The sequence below is a fragment of the Hemitrygon akajei genome, chromosome 9 (assembly GCF_048418815.1).
Source record: "Hemitrygon akajei chromosome 9, sHemAka1.3, whole genome shotgun sequence".
Lineage (NCBI taxonomy): Eukaryota > Metazoa > Chordata > Chondrichthyes > Myliobatiformes > Dasyatidae > Hemitrygon > Hemitrygon akajei.
This window is the reverse complement of record NC_133132.1, coordinates 149,075,901-149,096,474: the sequence shown is the minus strand read 5'-3', so window position 1 is coordinate 149,096,474 and position 20,574 is coordinate 149,075,901. Positions and strand designations below refer to the sequence as shown.

The window sequence follows — 20,574 nt, the reverse complement described above, 5'->3', positions numbered from 1 at the left end:
CATTTAGTATTTCTAAAATTTTGCTTTTCTCTTCTATAATATCCATAAATGTCCATCACTTCTGTTCGTTGGGTCTATCTTCATCTTTAATCCATTACGTTTGGAAGCCTCTATGTGTAATTAGCGAATAGATGGAAGTTCTTGCACAAACTCCTCCGCTTTTCGATAATTGGGAAAAAAAATTTTTCCTTCCTCCAAAAAGATTATCAGTGTTGCTGGATGATGCATTGTAAATTTATAACCCTTTTCCCATAAGGCTTTTTTCACTGGGTTAAATTCCTTCTTTCTCTTCAACAGGTTGTAACTTATATCAGGATAAAAAAGAACTGGTTTCCCTGCTATCATCAATGGCCCTTTTCTATTTTTGGTACTTTGGGCAGCGGCCTTCAGGATCTTTTCTTTGTCTTGGTATCGTAAGCATTTTATCAAAATTGATCGTGGGTTTTGATCAGCTCGAGGTCTTGGCCTTAAGGATCTATGAGCCCTTTCGATCTCAATTGGATTTTCTCCTTCCATTTCCAATTTTTCAGGGATCCATTTTTGAAAAAAATTTATTGGATCTTCCCCTTCTATATCTTCTTTAAGTCCAACAATTTTAATCTAATTTCGTGTACTGAAATTTTCAAGCTTATCAATTTTTTCCATAAATTGTTTTCTTTCTGATGCCCAAGCAGTATTTTCATTTTCTATTTTGTCCATTCTTTCAACCATGTCCTCCGTTGTAGTTTCCAAGTTCGTAATTCTTTTTTCCATTTTTTCCTGTCTCTTTGTCATTTTATCAAGCATAATCTCCATTTTGGTCATTTTTTTTCGAGTATTTTTTGATTATTTTTAATTACTTTTAATGTGTCTAATTTTCGCATTATTTGCCTCAAAGTCTTTTCTATATTTCTAGAAGGACTTTTAACTTCTTCTTCATCTGATCCTTCCGAGACATTTGACTCTCCCTCCGATTCGCTATTACTTTCAGTTGCAGTGGTAGCTGGGCTTTGTAGTTTTTGTTGCTCCCGTTTGCGCATGCTCCATCCTTCGCATTTGCGCAATTCACGATGGCCTTTCCCTTTAGGGATGGCCAATGTTGCTGCTGTCTCCTGTTCTGTATCGCCGGTGGTATAATGTACCTGAGACCGCAGTTCCTCGGTAGACGTGGGCCTTGTTCTTGTTCCAACTTGCGTAATCTTCCCGGTATTAGTTTTCTTCATCTTCTTTCTTTGAGGCATAGCTTGACACAATCCGGAGTAGTTTATAAGTAACTTTTAGAAGGTACTGACTAACTTTTCTTCATTTAGACATTAATTTATTAACTTTTTACGGGAGAGCTGGGTTCCAGCGTCTCGATCCTACGTCATCACGTGACGTCCCCCCCATTTTGGAGATAGTGATTACAATTCTATCTCCTTTACCATAGCATTTGAGAGGGATAGGAACAGACAAGTTAGGAAAACGTTTCATTGGAGTAGGGGAAAATAAGAGGCTATCAGGCAGAAACCTGGAAGCATAAATTGGCAACAGATGTTCTTAGGGAAACATACGGAAGAAATGTGCCAAATGTTCAGGGGATATTTGCATGGAGTTCTGCATAGGTACGTTCCAATGAGACACAAAGGATGGTAGGGTACAGGAACCGTGGTGTACAACGGCTCTTGTAAATCTAGTCAAGGAGAAAAGAGCTCACAAAAGGTTCAAAAAACTAGATAATGATAGAGATCTAGAAGATTATAAGGTTAGCAGGAAGGAGCTTAAGAATGAAATTCAGAGAGCCTGAAGGGGCCATGAGAAGGCCTTGGCAGACAGAATTAAGGAAAACCCCAAAGCATTCTACAAGTACGTGAAGAACAAGAAGATGAGACGTGAGAGAATAGGACCGGCAAAGTGTGTATGGAACTGGAGGAGATAGCAGAGGTACTTAAAGAATACCACGCTTCAGTATTCACTAAGGAACTGGATCTTGGCGATTGTAGGGATGACTTACAGTGGACTGAAACACTTGAGCATGTAGACGTTAAGAAAAGGGATGTGCTGGAGCTTTTGTAAAGCATCAAGTTGGATAAGTCACCGGGTCTGGACGAGATGTACCCTAGTCTAGTGTGGGAGGTGAAGGAGGAGATTGCTGAGCCTCTGGCAATGATCTTTGCATCATCTACGAGGACCGGAGAGGTTCTGGAGGATTGCGGATGTTGTTCCCTTTGTAGGACTGTCAGTCCCTGTAACAGTGGTGTTAAATGGGGCCAACTGGGGGCACGGAGGCTTCAGCTTATTCAAGAAAGGGAGTAGAGATAACCCAGGAAATTGTAGATCAGTGAGTCTTACTTCAGTGGTTGGTAAGTTGATGGGGAAGATCCTGAGAGGCAGGATTTATGAACATTTGGAGAGGCATAATATGATTAGGAATAGTCAACATGGCTTTGTCAAAGGCAGGTCGTGCCTTATGAGACTGATTGAATTTTTTGAGGATGTGAATAAACACATTGATGAAGGTAGAGCAGTAGATGTGGTGTATATGGATTTCGGCACAGCATTTGATGAGGTACTCTATGCAAGGCTTATTGCGAAAGTAAGGAGACATGGGATCCGAGGGGATGTTGCTATGTGGATCCAGAACTGCCTTGCCCACTGAAGGCAAAGAGTGGTTGTTGATGAGTTATATCCTACATGGAGGTCGGTGACCAGTGGTGTGCCTTAGGGATCTATTCTGGGACCCCTACTCCTCGTGATTTCTTTAAATGACCTGGATGAAAAAGTAGAGGGATGGGTTAATAAGTTTGCTGATGACACAAAGGTTGGAGGTGTTGTGTACAGTGTGGAGGGCTGTCAGAGGTTACAACTGGACATTGATAGGATGCAAAACTGGGCTGAGAAATGGCAGATGGAGTTCAACCCAGGTAAGTGTGAGGTGGTTCATTTTGGTAGGTCAAATATGATGGCAGAATATAGGATTAATGGTAAGACTCTCGGCAGTGTGGAGGATCAGTGGGATCTTGAGTTCCAAGTCCATAGGACACTCAAAGCTGCTACACAGGTTGACTGTGTGGTTAAGAAGACATACGGTGCATTGGCCTTCATCAATTGTGGGATTGAGTTTAGGAGCCAAGAGGTAATGTTACAGCTATATAGGACCCTGGTCAGACCCCACTTGGAGTACTGTGCTCATTTCTGGTTGACTCACCACAAGAAGGATGTGGAAACCATAGAAAGGGTGCAGAGGAGATTTACAAGGACGTTGCCTGGATCGGAGAGCATGCCTTATGAGAATAGGTTGAGTAAAAACAACCTTTTCTCCTTGCAGTGATGGAGGATGAGATATGTCCTGATAGAGGTGTACAAGATAATGAGAGGCATTGATCGTGTGGATAGTCAGAGGCTTTTCCCTAAGGCTGAAATGGCTAGCATGAGAGGACATAGTTTTAAGGTGCTTGGAAGTAGGTACGGAAGAGATGTCAGGGGTAAGCTTTTACGCAGAGAGTGGTGAGTGTGGAATGGGCTACCAATGGCGGCGGTGGAGGCGGAAATGATAGGGTCTTTTAAGAGACTCCTGGATGGCTACATGGAGCTTAGAAAAATAGAGTATTGTATATAGGGTAAAGCCTAAGTAGTTCTAAGGTATGGACATGTTCGGCACAGCTTTGTGGGCTGAAGGCTCTGTATTGTGCTGTATGTTTTCTATGTTTCCAAAATATGAAAACAAATAATGAAAGTTTTCATAATCATATAAAGTGGAATAGGATGACTAAAGTGAATGTAGGTCCCTTGGAGGATGAGAAGTGGGAAATGGCCGAGGCTTTGAATGACGATTTTGTGTTGATCTTCACAGTGGAGGATGCATTGAACATGCCAAAGAGAGATGTTATGGATGCGATGCGAGTTGAGGACCTTGGTACAATAGCTATCGCTAAAGAGGTAGTGCTGAGCAAACTTGTGGGCCTGAAGATAGATAAGTCACCGGTCCTGATGGAATGCATCAGGGTACTGAAAGAAATGGGAGAAGTTATAGTAGAGGGTTTGATGATAATTTACCAAATTTCTCTGGACTCTGGGCAGGTTCCAGCAGATTGGAAAATGGCAAATGTCATGCCAGTGTTCAAAAAAGGATGTAGGCAAAAGGCAGGTAACTATAGGCCAGTTAGTTTAACGTCTGTAGTTTGGAAAATGCTTGAAGCTACCATTAAAGAAGAAATAGTGAGGCATCTGGAAAGAAATTGATCCATCAGGCAGATGCAGCATGGTTTCAGCAAAGGCACATCCTGTTTGACAAACACAATGGAGTTCTGTGAGGATATAATGAGTGCAGTGGATAGAGGAGAACAGATGGACGCTATTTACTTGGATTTTGAGAAGGCGTTCGATAAGTGCCACATAAACGATTTAACCATTAGATAAGGATGCATAGAGTTGGGCTGATGCATGAGCAGGGGTAGAGGATTGGTTAACCAATAGAAAGCTGAGAGTTGGAATGCCTGGGTGTTCCTCTGGTTGGCAATCAGTGGTGAGCAGAAGTTTGGTAAATCAATGCAAGACTCCATCAAACAGGACAGACAGACAACCAGTGTGCAAAAGACAACAAACTGCATAGAGAAGTTATGCCCTGGTTTAGATTTTACTGCTAATGCTAGGTATTTCATTTAATGGTTTTCTGTAGAAACAGTGTGTTCTGCTGGTAGTGTTGAAGATAAGGAATCGTGATGTTTAGATTATGAATGTTGGGTCGGCCAATCAGAATAGTGGAGTCGAGTGAAGATTCTAGAGAAAACTGGGCAGAGAGGTTTTGTGATGGACTCTGAGGTGGGTCAAAGTCTTTTTGTTTGGTGGGAGATGGAGTGAGAAGATGAAAAGAACCGGCTGTAAGATTCGATCCAACTGGAATGCATGATTCGATGGTTTCTAAGATGGGAAGTTTGACCGGTGATCATTGAATAGTACTTGGTGCTGTGAGGAAAAGGACATATCCTGCTTTTGGAAGATCTGAGCTCCAACGTGCACTTTTGACTTTTTAAATTAGAATGGGCTCTTTTATTTTTTCCTTTTTTTCTTTCTTCTTTAATAGCTATTTGATTAAGTTGACATTCATAAATACACCTTCCTTATAATTGTATGCAGTGTACGATCTGTTGTTTGTTGCCGATGGGTAATTGCCAGTAATTACCACAGTATTTGCTCAGATCGGGGAGCGGGTATTCGAAACACCCCAACTTTCCGGTTTGATGGGACCCTAGTCATAATGACTCTAGATGTATGGAATTTGAGAAAGGTGGTTTTCTCACCACTGAGTCCAGTGGCTTGTCAGCGAGAGGCTAACTAGCCGTGTTTCTAGAGAGGCCCGGTAAAACGTGGTTTCATTGTCCAGGATCTGATTCACTAACACTGTGTATTTGCTGTAAAAGTTGATTAAGTGCTTTGTGTTTCTAAACTAGTGTCTGGAAAAGGATTAAGATACTTGATTATGGATGCCGCAGAGATTAAGTTTTGGTGAGATTCAAAGAGATTACCCACAACAAATGCTTATGTTCTGAGTGGGGTGGATTTCCGCAGCACAGCCTAATAGTTGATTAGCGTTTTAAGTACCATTGAAGTATCAAGGAAATTACCCTCGTTGAATGGCGTTTTGATCAATTGGCTGATAGGATGTTATGTTAGTCCAAACTAGCAAGGACACGATGGGAGTAGATCTGCCTGGTACAATTAAGGTACCTAGAGAGGTGAGACCACTGGCCATCCATACTTTTAGAGAATGGGAGAGTGTAGCCGAGGGTGAGGAATTTGATGACAAGTTTCTTGCAGCTGAGGGCAGAGACTTGTTAGAAGTTGCTATTGTTTCTGAGGAATGATGGAAAGGAGCTGTCTGATGTGAAAGTTCTAATGGGTTCCTCAGAGGGTGGTTGAAAACTCCAAGTTGGTTTCGGCAATTCCTTCACTGGTAGATAAATGCCAAAGTGCACTGGTGGAGAGCCAAAGTTCTCATAGACTGAGAATGCTCTCAGGAGCGAAGCTCACCCACAAGGCGGAGGAGGAATATGAGACTTCGGCGGAGCAGACATCTCAGTTGCTCGATGAGTGGCAGTGCTCAGATAATATGAAAAGACAGCAACTGGTAGAGAGTTTAAAAGGTCCCACTGCTGTGTTGGTGCGGTCCTTAAAGGCAGAGAACCCATTTGGCACTTCTGTGGGCTACATGCAAGCATTAGAAAGGGGTTTTGGCATGCTGGGCACCCCAGTGGAGCTTATGATGAGGTTCAGGTGCATGTACCTGGAGAGAGGAGAGAAATTAAAAGTCGGTGGTTACTAGAATGTATCGTTACAGACCACAAACCAAGCCAGAAACCTTGGTGTTGTGATGGACTCCAACGTCAATTTTAACTGCCATATTAAGACAATTACAAAGTCAGCCTACTGCCATGTTAAAAATCTAGTGAAAGTTAACGGGCATGATTTAGAAAAACTCATCCATGCATTTGTAGGCTTGACTACTGTAATGGTGTTTTCAGAGGTCTCTGTAAAAAGTCCCTCAGACAGCTGCAGCTTGTTCAGAAAGTCCTCACTATGACCAAGAAAGTAGAACACATCACTCCATTTCTCAGAACACTGCACTGGCTTCCTGTCCATCAGAGGATTGACTTTAAAATAATACTACTAGTTTATATATCTCTGATTTCTTGTTTCATTCTAAACCTTCCTGAGCTCTCAAGCTGTATGGGCGGGTCTGCTTACTGTCCCCAGGATCAAAACTAAACATGGTGAAACAGCTTTTAGTTACTATGCTCCAGATATCTGGAAAAACCTTCCAGAGGATCTGGTCTGCCCCAACTTTAAGCTCTTTTAAATCGAGGCTTGAAACTTTTCACTGTAGCTTTTAATTAGAATCTCCTGCACTGCAACTTTTATTCCTTTTTTAATGTTTTGATCTTTCCTATATTTTGTGAGATTTTATTCTGCCTTATATTGTCTGAAATTTGATGTTTAACTTTTATATCTTTCTCTATGTAAAGCACTTTGAACTACCTTGTGCTTGAATAGTGCTATACAAATAAAATTGCCTTGCCTTACATTTTTTGGCTAGAGAGACAGTTGCTTTGCTTGTGCCATAAAGGAGCCATTCCACTGGCTGATATAAATCAATTAAGGATGAACCAAGTGGCAAAGGACGCAGTCACATGACTTGATTGCTTTAAGCTTCCAAATGTCTCACAGGACACGTCTCCCTCCCTCGTTTGTTGAGCTGATCAGAGAAGCAAGAGAGGAGGAAAATGAGATGGAAGAGTGGAAGACACAGTCCTTGGTTGTAGCCTTTGTTGCTGAAGTGACTCCTGATGCTACACAAGTGGGGATTTTGCAGGATTTTGTGAAAGATTTGAGAGCTGAGGTATCTCAGTTGATGTCAGCTTATGCTGCCACCAAGCCTGACAACATTCTGATCAATATATCAAGTAACACAACAAAGTGTGAAACCCTATTCCTGAAGGCTAGTGGGTCCAAGGTATCTATACAGATTGATGGTATTTATGCTAGAGCCGTACTTGACACAGGTTCTCAGGGTACTCTGCTGCACAGATCCTACTACAACTGGTATGTGACACATTTACCATTGACACCACTCAATACACTGAGCCTTGGGGCCTTAGTACTGATGACTACGCATATGATAGTTACTTGTCATTGAAGCTGGAGTTTTTGGATGCAGATGTGGAAGTAGCTGAGGCCCTTGATAGGTTAGTGTTGGTCTGTCCAGATCTGGTTGAGAAGGGTGAAGCTTCCATTCTAGTGGGAACAAATACTCTGACTGTGAGAAAGCTAGTGGGAGCCTGTAAAGAGACAATTGGAGAGAGTTTTCTGAAAACGTTGTCCATTCACACAGTGTTCAGAGCTGTTTTGAGAAAGTGCAAGTCCATACTAGGCAAATGATGAGCAGAAACAAGGAAGTGTGTGGTACACCCAGTCCAAGCCCATCGTGTTACAGCCTGGAGAAGTAGCTAGAGTGAAGGGAAACCCCAAATTTCCCAGAATGCCTGATGCTGAGGCCTTCCAGTCAGATGCTCCAGAAGACCACAAAGAGGAGTTATGCTTACCTGCTGGGGTATTGGTGAGGCCTGAACTGCAGAAACTGTTGGCTGTACATTTAAACAAGATGACAGTGATTGTCAATAACACCTCAGGGAGAGAGGTCACATTCAGGCAGGGGATGCCAATGGCACATCTTTTCCCAGTGATTGTAGTGTCTAATTTTCCTGTGAGAAAACCAGGAGAGGCACAATCTCCTGGATCAGGAAAGTTGACAGCCAAGTCATCAACTTCAGTGACTTCCCACACTTGAAGAGTTGGAGAAGGAGACTGACGGAGAAGATGTTCAAGTTTGAAGATGTCTGTTCTATAGACTAGTTTGATGTGGGAGGTTCGAAGAGTACTCCCCACACCATCCGAGTGACAGAGGACACCCCTTTCAGGGAAGGGTCTCGATGACTAGCACCAGCGAATCTGAATGATATTTGGCAGCATCTGCTAAAACTGAAGGAAACTGGGATTATCACTGAGTCACGAAGTCCCTGTGAATCACCAATAGTGGTGGTGAGGAAGAAGAGTAAGAAGTATGAATGTGTGTTGAGTATCGGACACTGCACTGACATACAGTCCCTCACCAGTTTACTGTTCCATGGATCGAGGATGCACTGACCTGCATGAGTGGAGTGAAATAGTTCAGTGTGCTGGATGTAAGGGGTGGGCATTGTCAAATACCCATGAGTGAAGCTGACAAGGAGAAGACAGCATTCATATGTCCACTTGGATTCTTTCAGTTTGAGAGAATGCCCCAGGGCATATCAGGAACACCCGCTACTTTCCAATGTGTCATGGAGAAGACTGTTGGGAACATGAACTTGCTTGAGGTACTGGTGTACTTGGATGATCTCTTCCAGGGTGTTCGGGTCCACCCTGGAAGAGCACAAGACAAGGTTCCTGTAGGTGATAGACTGTTTGAAAGCTGAAGAGTTAAAACTGTCATCGGACAAGTACCAGTTCTGCAAGACATCCTTCAACTACATCAGGCACATAGTTGCACAGGATGGAGAAGCTATGGATCTGTCCAAGATAGAGGCAGTGACCACATGGCTAAGATCCAAGAATGTGAGTGCTCTAAGCTTGTTCCTTGAATTCTGTGGGTACTACCGAAGATTCGTGAAGGAATACTCCAAAGTAAGGCACTCTTTGAATCAGCTTCTGTGGAATTACCTTCTGTTGGGGAAGAAAGGAGAAGACGGTAATGTATATCTTCGTCCTTCAGAGCCTTTTGGAGCAAGATAGGATGCAAAATGTGAAGAGGCCTTCCGGTTGCTCAAAGAGCTACAGATTAAACAGACCGACAGACAGACATACTTTATTGATCCCGAGGGAAATTGGGTTTTGTTACAGCCGTACCAACCAAGAATAGTGAAGAAATATAGCAATATAAAACCATAAATAATTAAATAACAATAAGTTAATCATGCCAAGTGGAAATAAGTCCAGGACCAGCCTATTGGCACAGGGTGTCTGACACTCCAAGGGAGGAGTTGTAAAGTTTGATGGCCACAGGCAGGAATGACTTCCTATGACACTCAGTTTTACATCTCGGTAGAATGACTCTCTGGCTGAACGTACTCCTGTGCCTAACCAGTACATTATGGAGTGGATGGGAGTCATTGTCCAAGATGGCATGCAACTTGGACAGCATCCTCTTTTCAGACACCACCATCAGAGAGTTCAGTTCCACCCCCACAACATCACTGGCCTTACGAATAAGTTTGTTGATTCTGTTGGTGTCTGCTACCGTCAGCCTGCTGCCCCAGCACACAACAGCAAACACGATAGCACTGGCCACCAGAGCCTCGTAGAACATCCTCAGCATCGTCCGGCGGTTGTTAAAGGACCTCAGTCTCCTCTGGAAATAGAGATGGCTCTGACCCTTCTTGTAGACAGCCTCAGTGTTCTTTGACCAGTCCAGTTTATTGTCCATTTGTATCCCCAGGTATTTGTAATCCTCTACTATGTCCACCCTGACCCCATGGATGGAAACAGGGGTCACCGGTGCCTTAGCCCTCCTCAGGTCCACCACCAGCTCCTTAGTGTTTTTCACATTAAGCTGCAGATGACTCTGCTCACACCATGTAACAAAGTTTCCCACCGTAGCCCTGTACTCAGCCTCATCTCCCTTGCTGATGCATCCAACTATGGCAGAGTCATCAGAAAACTTCTGAAGATGGCAAGACTCTGTGCAGTAGTTGAAGTCCAAGGTATAGATGGTGAAGAGAAAGGGAGACAGGACAGTTCCCTGTGGAGCCCCAGTGCTGCTGACTACTCTGTCTGACACACAGTGTTTCAAGCGCACGTATTGTGGTCTGCCAGTCAGGTAATCAGTAATCCATGACACCAGGGAAGCATCCACCTGCATCACTGTCAGCTTCTCACCCAGCAGAGCAGGGCAGATGGTGTTGAACGCACTGGAGAAGTCAAAAAACATGACCCTCATAGTGCTCGCTGGCTTGTCCAGGTGGGCATAGACATGGTTCAGCAGGTAGACGATGGCATCCTCAATTCCTAGTCGGGGCTGGTTGGCGAACTGGAGGGGGTCTAAGTGTGGCCTAACCAAAGCACTTGTGTTGGCCTTTGCAAACTCCCAATTGCCATATATACTGCATACAGATGCCAGCCGAGAAGGTTTAGGAAGCGTTCTGTATGAGGATCAGAGCACAGCTGGTGTCTGTCACCTTCTGAATGAACTACCCCATGCACAAATTGGAATTTCTGGCATTGAAGTGGTCTGTGGATGTTAAGTGGCGATCTATATGGTACCAAGTTCGAGGTGAGGACTGACAACAATCCATTCTCGATGAAATTGGATGCTACAGGCCATTGTTGGTTAGTGGCATTGTCTGCGTATGATTTCAGCCTGAAATACTGGCTGGGGAGCTGGAAAATTGATGCAGATGCATTGTCCAGATGTTTACATGAAGGGCTGGAAATGGACAGAGAGTGGGAGAATGTTCCTGCCTTTGGAGTTAAAGCAATGTGCCAATTTCCTGCCATGGGGTTATAGAGCTGTGGATTATTTGGGAGCTTCTGGTTGCGCCATTCCACAAGCTTACTGCAACCTGACCGCACCGAATACCGAAACCTTTAGTCTTGGGGAAGTGGCGGCAGCCTTTTGGTTAGCTGTTGTAGATTGGGATATGGTTCAAGTTGAAAAGGCAAAACATCCTACCATTCCATATTGCTAGACGTGTTCGGAATCCTGGATATCAGCAAGAAGACCAAATAGAGTCGGCATATTGGACGTTTGTTCCACTGCTACATCTGGACACAGAATGAAGCTATGGATACTCGCCATATTATTTGATGTTTGGGCGCGAAGTGAGCTTGTCTATACATGTGTTTTGGGACTGACGAGGAACACTTACCTCAGAAGACCTACAGTATCTCAAGTATGTGTCTGACATGGAGTAGGAACTGCAAAAGGCTTATCAATTAGCAGAGGTCTCTGCTACCAAGCAGAATCAAGGAGACAAGAGGAGATATGATCTAAAGATTAGCTTCTCCCAAGTGATGCTTGGAGACAGAGTTTTAATAAGCAATTTGAGGCTAGCAGGGAAGCACAAGTTGGCTGACTGCTGGGTGGCTATCCCTTACATTGTCAGCTGCCAAATATGCCAGTTTTCTGGGTGAAGCCAGAAGACGGGAATGGGTATTTGGCATATCATGGGGAATCTAGACTGAAGAAATCGTGCTATTTCTGGTCCCTGCACATTATTTCCATTCACTACAGTAGTTCAGTGTTAGTTGGTACAATTCCAATACTCTAGTCACACAGCAACACAATTTCTGTGAATTACAGTATGTCATTCAATGGAGTAAAGTTCAACATCTGCCTTTTTGAATGGTCATTGCAACATTTCTGTAGCCCATGGCCCAAGTGCAATATTACTGCCCCACTTTATGTGACTTCTGGCAAAGTCAGGTTTTGCCTGAGTTATGACGGCATCTTAACTTTCCCCTTTATTGATCAGCTCTTGAAGTTAGACTTAAACAGTAGATGATTGACTGTGGTCATTAATTCATAATGATAAAGAAATGCAGACAGTATATTGATTCATACCAGCACCAAGCAATCAACAGCAGCCAATGTGTCTGTTTTGTGGAACAGTTTTTTCAAATGAGGCATTAAAACCAACCACGCTCCTTGAACATTGGAAGAGAATACACCCTGATAAAGCAAAGAAAAACTTGGATTATTTTCATTCATTTTGTGAAAATTTTCAGAAATGGAAATCACTTCAAGACATGTTTGTCAACACTTCACAACAAAATGGTGATGCTTTGTGTGCTCATTGCTAAATTTGTAAAGCTCCATACAATTTGAGAACTGATTCTGCCAGCAGTAATGCCGTTTCTGATTACAGTTTTGCCTAAGTCACCAAACCAAATAATTGAAGTGATTTTGTTCAAAGATGAATAGATGAAATATTTGGGAATGTGGAAAACTCATTGTGCAACACATGTAGGCTAACAGTATTTGCTCTGCATTTGGATGAGTCAACTTTGCCAAGCAAAGAATCTTTGCTTCTTGGTTTTGTTTGCTTCATAAGACATGAAAGCTTGGTTCAAGAGTTGTTATTTGCAAGGGGTCTAGAGAGATATATAAAGGAGGAGTCAATATTTTAAGTTGTTGAGCAAATTTTCAAAGAGAACTGTTGTGTATTTAATATTTCAGTAATATTTGTGTTGTAAATGTATTGTTTGGCTAAGTTTTCATTGTTGTTTACATTATGCACTATGGGTTATCTGTGAAACTATTAAATGGCATATGGCATTACGCCACCACATCACATACGTTATTTGCTTAAAGTAAAAACAAAAATAAATGGACTGCATTGCATGGGGAAGAGAAAAAATAGAAAGTCAAGTTACAGTTTCAATAAGAGCACTGATCTGCATGCTGTTGATGAAAAATCTGATAATGATGAGAGTGACACAGGACTGGGTACCTTGAGGTTTATAACGTGAAAACTAACAATAGACAAGTATTATGTCTTACACCAAAAGTCAACGGCAAATTAATTAAAATGGAATTGGAAACTGGCTTGGCTATTTCAGTCATTCCACAATTTGAAGTTGAATAGTATTTCAAAGAAACTAAACTGAAGCCTGCAGATATCCCAACTAAATATTTATACCACAGAAATGATAACTCCTGTGGGAATGACATTTCTAACAGTGAAATATAACAACTGACAACCACATTGAGCTTGTATTGGTAAAAACAGGAGAGCCAGCATTGTGGGGGTGTAAGTGGCTGAGAGTCATCCACCATTTACATGGCACATCCCCTGAAATAGAGTCAACTGAAAACAAATTAAGAAAGGTACTGAGTGATGACACAACTGTCTCCATGAGGCTCAAAAAATCATATCAATACTTTTGGTTGCAGAAAGAAATCTCTGTATGCCATCCTACACTGTGGAAAAGAAGTCAAGATCTTCTTTATTGCCTTTCCAGCTTAATAATTAGTGGAGCATGGTTTCAGTGTAGTCGCCCAACTTCTTTCAAAACCAGGAAACAGACTGGAAATTACTGAACGGGGGATCTGAGACTGCTTCAGAGTGACATTCTGATGTTGAGAAGCTGATATCACTGCACCAAGTCCATCCATCTTACTGAAAGGTGAAAAAGCAATTAAGTAGGAAATATTTGGATTACTAATCTATGTTCTAAAAGTGTTGTTGAAAATTGTTTTTACTGTAATTAAGTAAAGAAATAATCAGACTTTTCAGGCTCAATTAAACAGACTGGAAAGCAGATTTCAACTTTGACAGGTTTTTAGGGTCAATTCTTGTTCAGGTTCTTCATAGTGAGGTCCAGAGTTAGTCCAGAATGCACAGATTTTGGCATCAAGCTGGTGCATACACCAAGGCATGGATTGTTGTCAGATTTGGAACAAACTTAATGTTGTCTCATTAAATAACAATTATTGTTTGAGGAATTACACAGGTCAAGTTTTCACAGCAATTTAGCAAATTTACTCAGTGTGTGGCCAAACTATTAGTGAGACTTTGCTGCTAATATTACTTTAAAGTGTTTTTTTAAAAGCAGATTAAAAATCTAAGGCATTTGTTTCATGAAAGCAAATACTTAGTCAATGGCCTGTGTTGAATTTACTGCTCTCTGCTTGGACAACTTTGATCACTAAACTGGTTCCCTTGTTAGAGTGGAATAATCCAGCCAAAGCTCTGCTGTTGGTAACAAGGGCTTGGGTAGGGAGTTCTAAGAGTGATAGAATTATACAGCACTGAATCAGACCCTTTGGCCCAGCCTGACCATCGAATACATAATGACACTTACCCCATTTACAGTAGTCGGTCTGTGGCCTTCTTTGTCTTAACAAGTCAAGTATGATTCTCGATACTTCTTAAATGTTGTAAGAGTCTCTGTCTCTCATCAGTTCTAATGCTGATAACCTGAATTGTATTTCTTTCCTGTTATCTATTAAAACTTTGTATCAAGATACAATATTTACAGAACTAACTTACATTCTTACTGCCCGTAATGCTGCTGGCACTTAGGGCAGCAATGACGGTCCTCCATCTCTGTCTTTAGACACTCAGATGTGGAAGGATTCTTCATTGCTGTTTCCATAACAATTTTGCTTTACCAGTCAGTGGCTGTTAGCCCTGAGCTGAACCCCGAACTTGGAGGACTGATAAACCACTCTTAGTCTGGCCTCTACTCTTTGACTTGTTTGGCATGGGTGATCCTACCAAGAGCCAAAGCATATAGCACTAATTCCAGCCATTCCAGTCATTGAGGCATGCAAGCCTTTAAACCACAACAAGTTTGTGGTCCTCTTGGAGGTTACAGAAATAAGTAAACACTATATTGAGAACAAATAAAAATCTGTGTATATTACAGTAGAATGAATCGTGAGAATTGACTGCACTGCCAGTCAATATGTTTGTTACATTCACTTTACATTGATTTTATTTATTGACAGCATATCACTTATTTAACAAGTTACATCACATCTATTACAATTGTTTTCTGTATTCGCAAGTATCATGAAGTAGAATAGTAAGGCATGAAGAGGAACAGAGTACATTGACAGGTGTCCGCTACAATGACTTTTTACAAAAGTTTTCTCCATTCATAACTCTTTGTTGTTAAAAGGTCCCCTAACATACAAATTATTTTTAAACAAACATATTTTTCAATACTTAAGACATTATTAAAGGGAATTTGAAGTATGAAAGCAACAACATGCTTCCATCTGCCACAAAAATGCTTTTCACAGGAGTTTTTTGAACCTTGTTAATTATCTCAAACAGTTTAAAATTGCTATAATACATTGAACATAGAATAACGTTGTGCAGATCTTGATGCCAATTGGTACTAAATGTCCTCCTCCTGTACCTACTTCATATTCCTACATTCCATTCATATTCATGCATCTATTTAAATCCAGCAAACTGCCGGCTTCCACTACCCAGTAACCAATTCTATGCAGAAAAAAACTTGCCTCTCATATCAACTTTAAACCTTGCTTTCAGCTTTTTTTTTGGTAGTAGGCATTATTATCTTCTGTTTTCAATTGTATTTACAGTTTTGGGGGTTTGAATGTTCTGATTTATATTTTCTACATTTTGTTTTGGTTGGTCTGGAGTTTTTTTTGTGGGGTTGGGGGTGGACACTAATTTTACACGACTTCAACTTGGGTGCTTTTTCAATTATTTTATTTTGTATTATATTACTATTGTATGTTTATCTTGCACTGTACTAATTTCCTATTTTGTTTTTGGGGTTTTGTTTTTGTTTGTAGTGTTGTAGCAAATGCATTAAAAATCAATTTAAAAAACTTTAACAACTAACCTTAAAATTATATCCTCTGGTGTTTGGCATTTCTACACTACTTCTGACTATCTACCCTATCTGTATCTACTTCTATCAGATCTCCCCTCAGTACTCAGAATATTTAAACATAATCATATTATTAAATTTATATTAATTAGCTATTAATAAATTTTATTTCTTCTGTGGTTTCAGTTATCAGAATTCAATGGGCTGACACAGTCGTACCATAATTATTAATTCATCATCTTCCATTAATTCAGTTCATCCATACCAAATATCTAAGCTCCACTTCTGGATGGCTTATCGGAACAGAGTCAATGGGCTGAATTACTGATCCTGCTCCTATATCTTACAGTCTTCAACAGGTGAATGAGATTGTTCAGAAAATTCAAATTAATAAATAATTGTTTTGCAGTGAAGTAGAGTGCAAGATAAAAGCAGAATTGAAATCTATTCATACATACATGACCACTAATTTGGATCGATAATTACCTATTACTAGCACCCACAACTGATCAAGCTGCGAATAAGACATAGGACCATCTGACATAGGAGCAGAATTGGGCCATTTGGCCCGTCGAGTCTGCTCTGCCATTTAGTCTTGCCGGGTTTATTTTCCCACTTGACTCCATTGCCCTTCTTCTTCCTGTAACCTTTGATGCCCTTACTAATCAGGAACCTATCAACATTTGCTGTAAATGTACCCAATCATTTGCCCTCCACAGCCATTTGCAACAATGAATTCCACAGATTCATCGCTGTCCGGATAAAGAAATTTCTCCTTATCTTTGATTCCCAGAATGTTCTCCTTCATATCATTCACTGAAACAAAAGCACTAAACTAAAATTTATCTGGGAATTTTTCCAAAGGGAAAGCAAAATCCATCTTGAAATGTCATGTAATTGAAAGACTCAACAGAATACAACTCAATGTTATTGTTGCACTACCCACTAATTCAAACAGCATTTAAGAGCATAAGACATGGGAGCAGAATTAGGCCATTCAGCCTATCCAGTCTTCTCCGCCATTCTATCATGACTGATTTATTATCCCCCTCAACCCCGTTCTCCTGCCTTCTCCCCATAACCTTTGATGCCGTAACTAATCAAGAATCTATTAACCTTCGCTTTAAATATACACAGTGACTTGGCCTTCACCACCATCTGTGGCAATGAATTTCACAGATTCACCACCCTCTGACTAAAGGAATTCTTCCTCATCTCTGTTCTAATGTGACATCCTTGTATTCTGAGGCTGTGCCCTCTGGTCCAAAAATCCCCCATGAAAGGAAACATTCTCTCCATATCCACTCTATCTAGATCTATCAATATTCAATAATATGAGCAATATTCTATAAGTTCAAATTAACAGCCAGAAAGTTCGGAAATTCATATTCAATGAACATCCTGCTCCCTCTCAACAGTGAGTGATCTGCCATTCAATTAAATCTTGTTGTGGAATGAACACACAGATTTGTAGAAGGTACCACAGTGTGAGATGTGTGGAAGCCCAGAAACAGGAGAGCACAGTGAGCAGTAATGATGTAGAACAAACAAAACAAAGCAACAATTGCACTGTGGTAGGAGTAATACATACTATAACCTATCATACTATTGCATTTGTTAATTAGAGGGCACTTGAAATGTTTTGATTCCACCTAATGAGTTGATTTAATGAATTATTTTCTTGATGTGACATATGCTAAGCCAACAGAAATACTCTAGAGAAGGCTGTGTGGCTCATTTACCCTCCTTTCAGAACCATTGCTTTGCTCCTGGCTTCACAAGAAGCATTAAATTGTGTGTATGAATCGAAAAAATAGTGAAGTGAGAGGAATACGCGGCTGACTTATATTGATGAATTTAAATGGTATTGTTGATAGGATTTGGGAAGTAATCAATCCAGTTTGAAAAAACATGGAAAAGTCCCTTTAATTTTTTACTCTAAACCCAGACAAACCAAATAGAATCATATTACTGAGGATGAATGCATGTGTGAACTTGTTCGGTAAGTGACAACAGGCAACTGAATCACACCAAAGCCTGCTCCTGTCATTACGCAGCTTCCAAACAAGTATATGTTACAGCAGGGTTCAGGGAACAGCAATCAAAAGTGGATACTATGGCAAATTTATATCCCCTTTCCTACCCATATTTTTATTTCATTGCCCTTGCCCATGGAATACTATTATCTTCTGTCACCCAAATGATATCTTCATGCTGATCTGTGGTGTTTTCAATAAGAAGGTTAGTAAAGGAAGGTAATGATGTCCATTGGGCCTGAGAAATGTTTCTGCAAAGTTCTACGCACTTCCAATGAGAAACAAAACAAATTATAGAGGCTGAGAGTAATCCTATGCTTTTAGAAAAGTACAAAACCCAAGAAGCCATGAGAAATTCAGCAGATTCATTATAGGAGATAAAGAATATACCTGAGATTGCACTGGCTGTTGGGGAGAGGTAGGGGGAGTGACCTGTAATCAGACAAAATAAGCAGTACACAAATATAGCTATCTAAAATGAAAAAAATAAACAAAAGCAAATTACCCCGTTTGAAAAATCTATGTGAGTGAATTCTTTAATTAATGGCAAAATCTTATGCCAATCTATACAATACAATGTATAATTGTTTTTATTATCCACAATGTGCTTATTCTTCACATTAGTATTAATTATTGCCCTAGAATACAAAGAAAAAATTGATTATCCTTTTGATAACATTAATTACATGCCAAACATTCCCTACAGTTTTGAAACTTCTGTCATAAATCATCTTTTCTTCTTAATTCACTGCTAAAATGGATTTTGTTAAGATGGTAATGAATTTTCCTCTGCAGCTGAAGAGTCAGTTTTATCTTCCGAGCTCCAGCAGTTAACTCAGAGTAGAATAGCTCAGGAATTTGTCCTTGCTATCTGAATGCAAGCCACCTGAAACATTGAGCTTCTCTGAAAGAGCAAGAGGAAATTATATGGTTAAAGTTAAGCAGTAATGCCATATTAATGCACATCTTTTTACTGGTTCATCTGCTGTTTTACTTCTGTACTGAACAAAATATCAGTTTTAACAACAGATTGTACTTCTAGTGCAATTTATCTTCAAATGAAACACTGTGATTAGAATCTGATAGGAGAAAAGCGAGGAAAGATGAGCAAAGTTATGATCATATGAGGAATCTTCAAAAGGATGAGAGACAGAAATGCAGAGGGATTGGTAGACAGAGCTGAGAGTGTGAAACTGAGATACCCAAACGTTATCATCTAATGGGTTGAGTGAGGAGGAAGAGCAGAGAACACAGACTATAACGTAATTCTGGAGGAGGTGTCAAACACAGGAAGAATAAGGTGGTACGGGCAGTATTTTTGAATTTAATTCACTGTGGAGTTCATTATGAGATATATTTGCATTGTGGTTATGCTTTTGCTTGTCTAGAGCTCAGGGTAAAAAACCTAGAAGATCTGATTTCAAAACTAATTACAGCAGCAGGAGAATTCCAAGCAATAAATAAATTAGAATAAATGACTAACATTAATGATGACAATAGAACATGCAGATAATTGTTAGTTCCCATTAATGGGCTTCAACAGAATAAAATTAGTTTAAGCCCTCCCCTTGTGAAAATGGGGGACACCTCCATCTCCCCTATTAGGGAGAGAGAGAGAGAACCGGTGTTTTGTCGAATGCTGGATGAAATGTGATAGTCTTTGGGGTAACTGCAAGTTCTGTGTCTTTGCTATCGCTGAGCGCATGCTTGTGCTCTGTAGTGGTGCGTTTTATTTTATTGGGGGGAGCTGTTGCTTGCTACCGTTTACACGGGGGAGGGGGGAGCTGGGGGGGAGGACTTTGCGGTTCTCAGGTTTAAATGTCATTCATTCTTTGAGGCACTTCTCTGTTTTTGTGGATGTTTGCAAAGAAAAACAATTTAAGGATATATATTGTATACATTTCTTTGATATTAATTTGGACCTTTAAACCCACATCTCTAGCCCTGAGGATATTGGTCCCCACAGGTTCAGGTGTAGCGTATCCTTTTTGTACATCATACCTTCCCCAGGCGATTCCAATGATCCAGGAATCTGAAACCCCACCCCCTCCACCAATTTTTCAGCCACATATTCATCTGCCAAATGTTCTTTTCTTACACTCGCTGGCACATGGCATGGGCAACAATCCAGAGAATACTGGAGGTCCTGATTTTCAGCTTACTGCCTAATGCCTCATATTCTCTTTTCAGGACCTCCTCCCATTTCCTACCTATGACATTGGTCTCAATATGAACCACTACTTTCAGCTGTTCAGCCCTTTAGAATGCTGTAGGCTCAACCTAAGACATCATTGACCTTGCCACCTGGGTGGCAATATCCCATCTGGGTGCTCTCTTTCACATCAACGGAATCTGCTCTCTGCTCCTATAACGATAGAATCCCTGGCAGGGCAGAAGCTGGAATGAGTTTTAGTCTAAGTTGGGTGATTGGGAAGGGAGGATTAATCAGGCATAGAAACAGGCAGTAGTGGGAGAGAGGCAAGAGTGGAGATAGCGATTATTACTGAGGAGGTAAACACGCAATCTTACTGGCAGACAGGGCTTGTGCTATTGCAGAGGTTGGACAAACTTGGGTTGTTTTCTCTGGGGTGGTGGAAACTGAGGGGAGATCGGCTGGAGGTTTATAAGATTAGCGAAGCATGGATAAAGTAGACAGACAGCATCTTCTTCCGAG

The 20,574-nt window shown here is 40.9% G+C and overlaps 1 protein-coding gene across 2 annotated transcripts in view; it reads right to left on the bottom strand.

Annotated features, from left to right (window-relative positions):
- Positions 1 to 14,889: 14,889 nt before the first annotated feature.
- LOC140733643 (adhesion G protein-coupled receptor F4-like) overlaps positions 14,890 to 20,574 on the bottom strand; it is a 118,901-nt gene continuing 113,216 nt past the window's right edge. For both annotated transcript variants that reach the window (XM_073057257.1, XM_073057256.1), the window contains one exon: positions 14,890 to 18,804. In XM_073057257.1, the coding sequence (XP_072913358.1) occupies positions 18,731 to 18,804 (74 nt within the window). In that variant the 3' untranslated portion in view covers positions 14,890 to 18,730. The remainder of the gene's footprint in view (positions 18,805 to 20,574) is intronic.